The following is a 7,650-nucleotide window of genomic DNA, read 5'->3' as shown; positions in this document are numbered from 1 at the left end:
GGATTATTAAAATAGAGTTTTTTTAAAAGTTGGATCCAATGTCACGTGTCATCATTTTATTGGTATGTTTGTTATATACAGGCGTTTGAAACACACACATATTTTTTTTTCAACTTATTGTGATTTTGTGTCAAATAGGTATAAATTTATTAAGATTTAAGTGTTTGATAGGTACAAGGCTAAATTGAGGTGTCTAAATGAAAAATGCGAATAACTTTAAGGGGTCGCGTATGACTTAAGCTTGTATAAAAATAAAACAAATCCAACAAACACGGCCTTAAAGTGAAATGACGTCACCAAAAATATAAACGGTCAGATTCTTTCCGTCTACAATCTTCTACACGCTTCCTCACGGTAACGAAAATTAGTAAATGTCCATAGTCCGTACCAAACTTGACTAATCCTAGCCGTTCTTTTATTTGACGATCAAAAATCCAACGGTCAATATCTCACAAAACTAAAGCCCTCTTGTCTTCAAAACCTAACATTTATCATTTCTGAAATTCTACTCATCTGCATATCCAGTTTTCTAGCGGCGATTTTCCGATCATCTCTCTACTACTGTACAGTCTCTTTCCCTTACTCTATGTGTATGTGTGTGCTTATTTTTTTTGTATTTGTGAATTTATGTATGTTTTGTGTGAATCGGAGAAATGATTAGGGGTTTACTGTTTGGAAACGTTAGAATTGTTATTATTTGACTATTAGATGAGTGTTTTAGATGTGATTATGAGTTGATTGGTGGTTAATTTGGGGAGAAATTGGTTTGTGTGTTTAGATTTATAGGCATATATTTTTTTTTCTGTATGTGTATGTATGTATGTTATTTTAGGGTTCGACTCTGAAATGTGACTTTGTGTGAGTCGGAGAAATGATTAGGTGTCTACTGTTTGGTAAATGTTTGAATTTGTGATATTTGACTATCAGGTGAGTGTTTTAGATGTGATTATGGGTTAATTGGTGGTTAATTTGAGCAGATATTGGTTTCCTCTTGTTGTATGTAGTTAAATTTACTTGATTTTGGTGCAACTTACAACATTAGGTTTCTTATTCTACGGCTATGGTATGTGCTTAGAGGCGAGTAAGGTTCTAAAATCCTAAGGTTTCACACTTCTCTGTTGCTTGGTAGTTGGTATGTGTATGATAGTGAAATATGTGCTTATTTTAGTTAGTAATTGGAAAAGACTGATTCTGCTGGAAAAATTTCAGATGAAGGAAGTTTTGGCTACCTGTCTTTTCATTTGGAGAAGTTGTAATGATTGAGGCTTGGGTGAGGAGAAAATTCTTGCGAGAGTCAAATGGAATTGAGGCATTAAAACAAGTTAAAATGTTTGTTATTAAGTGTAATTTTCTTATATGCTCCTCTAGACTCGACATTTAGCTTATTTTTCATCCCTTTGTACACGGAGTAACGAATGTTTAGGTAATAAGGGCGTGTATGTTGTCTTCCTTAATTCTGAGCAATGAGAATATCATAATGACACATTCAAGATGGTATTCATTTCATGGTTGAGCAAAAGATGTCCGGTGTGGCTGTTAAAAAAGCAAATTTACAAATGGTTTATTTAATGTGTTGCTTGTGTTAAGTGCAATTTCTTTTAGAATTCTTAATAAAAAAGGTATGTTGGATTGCTATGTTTTGTTGGCTTCACATGTTATTTGTTTCCAAAGTTCAAGAAACCTATTTTAGGATGTAGGTGTTGCTCAGATAAACTACATGTAATGTAGCATAACATGTATATTAATTGCCTCAATTGTAACCGGTAAAAGTAGTTGCCTTTTTTTTCGCCTCCATTCCACAGGTTTCGTCCTTTTTTGCGTCTCATTTTTTAAAAAATTTGCTGTGCAGTATCTTGATATTCAAATGAGTCGTCCACAGGAACCACACCGCCCTTTTCTCCCATTTGGAAATCCTTTCAAATTTATATTACCTAAGGGCTCGTACTTGTCTCCTAAGCTTCTGGCTCTGTTAAATGCCTTTGAGGAGTCATTAACGGAGAGGGTTAAGAGTCTCAAGCCAGGAGGTAAGGAAGATATCCTCACGTTGTCATGGATGACACAAGCAATAAGTACACTTTGTTTAATTCATACAGACGTGAAAACTCTCATTACTGAGCTTGAACTTCCCGTATGTGACTGGGATGAGAAGTGGATAGATGTGTACTTGGACAACAGTGTGAAGTTGCTGGACATCTGCATTGCTTTCAGCTCTGATATCTCAAGGCTTAACCAAGGCCACCTTTATCTTCAGTGCGGCTTGCATAACTTGGATGGAACCTCAAACCAGTTCATGAAGGCTCGTTCCTCATTTGACGGATGGAAGCAGCATATCAATTCAAAGAACCCAAGACTAGAGAATTGTTTTGCCATCTTGGACAGCCTCACGGAATCACTGAACCTACCTAAGATAAAGAATTCTGCAAAAGGTAAGGTTCTAATGCGGGCAATGTACGGAGTGAGAGTAGTAACTGTATTCATATTAAGCATGTTTGCTGTCACGTTTTCCGGTTCTACAAAGGAGTTGAAAGACCTGCAGATTCATGAGACTTGCTTGTGGACAGAAGCATTTGTTGATGTTCGCGATTTTATCAGTCAGGAGATCAGGAGTATATATTCAAGTGGAAGGATCACAGCACTGAAAGAGCTTGAAGTAGTGGATACAAGTGTGAAGAAGTTGTACCCCCTCATACAGAATGGAGTAGATCCTAATGAAACTGAGCAGTTGCACCTCCTAACTTCAAATCTGACTGAAAAGGCGGAAAAACTTTCAGGAGGACTAGATCTGCTAGCAAAGGAAGCAGATAGATTCTTCCATATCCTTTTAACCGGACGCGATTCTCTGCTCTGTAACCTTAGAATTGATAGTACTGTTTCTAACCCAGCGGAAGTGAACAACAATGTAGAAAGGAAAGAGGTGAGGTGAACCTTAGATAGAGGAGGATGTGTCCTGTGTATACAGGGGGTTCGTGTGTGTTTCTGTTTTAAGGTTGATATCCATGTTCTATTAAATACTGCAATATATAGTAATTGTGAAAAGGGTGGTTGTTTGTGGTATGGTTTCAATCGGGTCGATATATGTTTGGATTGTCATGTTACGTTAATGAAGTATAAAGTGGTTTATCGAGTAGATACAACAGTTTTAAGGTTGAATTTCTAGTGTGTATGCGTTATTCTCCTCAACTTTATTTATGAGATTACAATGAATGTATGTCGTTGATATGAATATTGAGGATTCATATAAAGATATAACTAGCCCTAGTGAAGTTGGGATTGAGGCATAATTCAACAGTAAAAACCTACAAAAAGAATTCAAAATTTGCATAATTATATATCGCAACACAAATTATTGCACTTCAACATATATATTTAGTTTACACTTGCATAGCTGATTATTTTTTTTCAATAAGTATTCATACATACAATATTACACATCTATAAATAATATATCTATCTTATATAAAAGAAATGTGTAAGAAGTGTTTATACATTGTTTTAAGGCTTATTTAGTTAGGCGGGGGCACGGGTTTATGGTCTTGTTACTTTATGTTTCGGAGTCAATTGATTCCTCGATCAAGTCCTAACTAGAAATATCTTAAGAGAAGAAGAGAAATCATTTGGATTTGAGGCGAAGCCCCTCTCTTTAGAGTCAAGTGGCTTTCAAGCCCTCTCCGCCGTTACGGAGTTCTTCTGCAAATTATATTCAACCCTCAATGTGGAATAAAAATAACACTATAGATAAATTATTTCGTGATTTTATCCCAACCAAATATAGAATAAACTAATCCTAAAATTAATTCCGAGATTAGTTATTTCTTATCTTTCGTATCAAACGAGCATTTATATTATTATATAAAATTGTACAAACCCTTAACTTCTCTCCTGTAAAAGTTGAACTCACAAAACTCCACTCTAAAATAGGTCAAAAACATCCCAAGTAGCTTCAAAATTTAACTACTTCAAGATAATAATCCCAGCAAACTTCAATCAACAACTTATCAAAAACGTTAACAATCACAAAACTCATTTGTACAATCAATAATGTTTAAAGCCGTGATGATCAATACAAGTATCACTCTATCAATTTCTAAGTATCTAAAAATGAAAAACAAAATCTCAAACCACAATTTCAACAGTCGATTTTTCACATTGTCATTTCCAAATAGGTTTTCCAGTTTCCTTAACTTTTGATCAACCCACTCTCTTCATAAATCAATTATGACAATGGAGTTTGAGGCACATATCATATAACCAGTGGCGGAGCCAGGATTTTCGCCAAGGGTGTTCATACTTTAGGACAAGTAAAAAAATGAACCTTGCTAGTCAGATTATAAAGATTGACTTCAAAATAGTCATACCTCAATATCAAATTAACCAACTATCCAAAATGAAAATTCTTAAAACGGAAACTTACAAAATAAAGGAAGATGAAGTAGGACAAATATATTGACGGATAGTTTCATACACACCAAAATATGTAAATTGTAAAGTGGTAACTACAATTGCACTCGACGACACTTCATCTCTTGAAATGTTTTCATAATACACTTATTAGAAACATCTTTAAATACTTTTTTCTCTACATAAGGCACTATGCAACCATCTAAGAATTCATCATCCATTCGATTTCGCCAGTCATTCTTGATAATCTTCATTGCCGAAAAAGCTCTTTCAACGGTAGCAGTGGCAACAGGTAGAAGCAAAGCAAACTTCACTAAAAGAAATACGAGAGAATAGGTTAAATGTTTCTTTGTCTCAACCAACTTTTTTTAAAGTTCTCCAAGTCCACCCAAATTGGAGAACCTTTCATCAATATCACAAACATCAATAATGTAATTAACAAGTTGATTCTCAAGAGCTCTCATGTTGGACCCATCAAAATCATCAGGATAAAATTCAACCATTCTCATTATCTTCTTTATGTCAAAACTAGAAAATGAATCAATTGGATTCAAGCAAGATACTCCATTAAGCAAATCACTTGTCACCTCATTGAAATGATCATTAAGTTCTTGTAGTTGCCAATCAATGATTTTATAAAACACATCCACACGATAATGATGCAAAGTAGTACAAATAACTACTTTACGTCGTGATCTTCTAGAATTAGCATATGGATCATCAAATTTGGGTAATGAAATGTCATGCTTGATATAAAATGCTTCTACCTTTTCTTTAAGTGAATCCCATCCAATATCTTTTTTTAAGAGATGATCTCATTCATTATCTCTTAAAGCTTGCAACCTTCTCTTTGCTACCTTTACAAGAATAATGACATTTGCAATGTCTTGCTCCTTTTTCTGTAATGAAACATTAAGATCATTTGTGATTCCTAAAACATTTGTCATCAAATGCAACAAGAAAATAGTCTCAAACGTTTGACAACTTTTGAGAAATCCCGATGCGCTTGCTCTTTCTTCCAAAGTACTTGCATTTTCAACAAGAGTATCAAGTACATCAACAATAGAGTCAAAGCTACTAATAAAGTTTCCAAATGACTTGTAGTGAGATCCCCAACAAGTATCACCGGCTTTAACAAGACAAAGTTTTTGATTCAACCATCTACCAGTTTCTAGTTCACCCATATCCAATGCCATTTGGAGATGCTTTTTTTGAGATTCTCGAAAATATCCACACGTTTAAAAGAAGTTCCCAACACATTCAAAATATTTGAAATAAATAATACAAGTTCACCTACTTGAACACACTTTTTAGAAACCGCAACAAGAGTCAATTGAAGTTGATGAGCAAAACAATGAACAGAATGAGCCGATCTACTTTCTTGTCTAATCAACGTTTTAAGACCACCTAGCTCACCTTGCATATTACTTGCCCCATCGTAACATTGCCCACGTACATTAGATAAAATCAAAGAATAGTGAGCAAGTACATCTACAATTGCTTTCTTTAGAGATAAAACACTAGTATCTTTAATGTGAACAAGTCCAATAAATGCATCCATCATAAACCCCATTTTGTCAACATATCTTAGACAAATAACCATTTGCTCTTTGTGTGACACGCCTCTAGATTCATCAACCAATAAAGCAAAGTAGTCACTATTTATATCCTCTATTATAGCCTTACCTGTTTCAATCTTACACGCAGTCACAATATCTTTTTGGATGTCATGAGAAGTCATTTTATTATTTTTTGGAGCTTTTTCTAACACAAAAGGTTTAATTGCATCACATTTAGCAGCTAACCAAGAAAGAACTTCAAGAAAATTACTCTTGTTCAATGACGATTCACTCTTGTCATGACCACGAAATGAAAAACCTTGATCCAAGAGAAGTCTTACCACATCGATTGAAGCGTTTAACCGAACCCGATATTCATGTTTACTTTTATCATCCAACTTGTAAAATGCGACTTGAATGGATTGTTGTTCTCGCATGAGATCTTCACACTTTCTTTTGGATTGATTATGAACGCTATTCGGTGGACCAATATGTGTAGCAAAGCTATCCTTTCTATGTCAATTTGTAAATCCCTTAGTTGAAAATACATTACCACCTTGATTAATGTTTTCTCCTCGAAACAAATAACAAGGTAGATAATAAGCAACATCCACACTAATACTGTATTCCAACCAATCACGATATTCATCAAATCACGTATAAATAAAATGACGTGGTGTTCCAAAAAAATCAATTTGAGGAAACTGATGATTTTGAGGTTGACAAGGACCTTTAATGATATATGCCCTCCTTATCTCATCACGAAGGTTTGGATGATAATTCAAAATTGGAGTTCTTTCAGCTAGATCAACCTTTAAATAATTTACATCAAATTCTTGTCTTTGGGAAGAGTGAGATGATATTTCTATTTGGTTGACATTTTCATCTCTGCGTAGTTGATTTTGATTTTGAGGCGCCAAACTTGTTTTGGGTACTCTAAAAAAATATTTCTCCAAACTCATTGAACACCAAACTGAAATAGTAGTCAAGTTCAAGTATACCAAACTTATTAAAAATCATCCACAATACACCAAATAGTTGATCGATACTCGAATAAATAAAGTAGCTTTTAACATAAAAATGAAGATATTCAAGTCTTTCAACACATGATTAGAAAAAACTAAACTAAAGGAAAAAAAGAATTAAGAAATACCTTTCACACTTCAATGGCGGTTGAGGAAGAAATATACAATGATTAAAGCTTCCAGTTTCTTAAAACTTGCAAATATGTATGAAAGTTGAGAAGAGAGAAAGGTAAAGAGTAAAGTTGTAAAGGGTTTTTGGGAGAAGAAGTCAAAAAACTAAAAGGAAAAGACAACTATGAATCTATTCTTTTTTTAAATTAAGAAAAGTCAAAAATAGACCTTTTGTTTCTCTTAACTTAATAAAGTTAACTTTTGTACTTTTTCTTAAGAGAAAAAGAGAACAAATATTAAATAAATGAAATGTTCGTTTTGCCTTTTTTAAGAGAACAAATGGAATAATGAAAAAAATTAAAGAAAACGCCAACACTTGGGCTCAAACCCAGAACACTGAGGCATCTTTGCACAACCTTAACCGCTAGGCCGTCAACCTTTATTGTGTCAAGGTTGTTCAACAGTTAGTATATATCCAAAAAACTATATATTTAGTATATATACCCGTAAAAAATTTCCGACGAAGATTGTTCATCTGACCACCCTCGCCATGTTAT

At 34.1% G+C, this 7,650-nt stretch overlaps 2 protein-coding genes across 2 annotated transcripts; one reads left to right on the top strand and one right to left on the bottom strand.

The window, feature by feature from the left end:
• The first annotated feature begins 480 nt into the window (after nt 1–480).
• On the top strand, nt 481–3,125 carry LOC125865038 (protein BPS1, chloroplastic-like). Its single transcript, XM_049545189.1, has 2 exons — nt 481–563; nt 1,850–3,125. The coding sequence occupies exon 2, from the start codon at nt 1,865–1,867 to the stop codon at nt 2,921–2,923; it is 1,059 nt and encodes a 352-aa protein (XP_049401146.1). The 5' UTR covers nt 481–563; nt 1,850–1,864; the 3' UTR covers nt 2,924–3,125.
• Nucleotides 3,126–4,766: 1,641 nt separating this feature from the next.
• Nucleotides 4,767–6,394, bottom strand: LOC125863631 (uncharacterized). Its single transcript, XM_049543676.1, has 3 exons — nt 5,696–6,394; nt 5,256–5,603; nt 4,767–5,165 (listed from the first exon to the last, which is right to left on the bottom strand). The coding sequence occupies exons 1-3, from the start codon at nt 6,392–6,394 to the stop codon at nt 4,767–4,769; spliced, it is 1,446 nt and encodes a 481-aa protein (XP_049399633.1).
• Between the last annotated feature and the right edge of the window lie 1,256 nt (nt 6,395–7,650).

Source organism: Solanum stenotomum, chromosome 5 (assembly GCF_019186545.1).
Source record: "Solanum stenotomum isolate F172 chromosome 5, ASM1918654v1, whole genome shotgun sequence".
NCBI lineage: Eukaryota > Viridiplantae > Streptophyta > Magnoliopsida > Solanales > Solanaceae > Solanum > Solanum stenotomum.
This window is presented reverse-complemented; position numbering and strand designations above follow the sequence as displayed.

Coding starts and splice junctions, on each gene's coding strand:
- LOC125865038 (XM_049545189.1), top strand. CDS start 1,865: ATGAGTCGTCCACAGGAACCACACCGCCCTTTTCTCCCATTTGGAAAT.
- LOC125863631 (XM_049543676.1), bottom strand. CDS start 6,394: ATGCGAGAACAACAATCCATTCAAGTCGCATTTTACAAGTTGGATGAT. Junction 5,604..5,695: donor TTTCTAAAAAGTGTGTTCAA/GTAGGTGAACTT, acceptor TCTCAAAAAAAG/CATCTCCAAATGGCATTGGA. Junction 5,166..5,255: donor ATGTCATTATTCTTGTAAAG/GTAGCAAAGAGA, acceptor CTTAAAGAAAAG/GTAGAAGCATTTTATATCAA.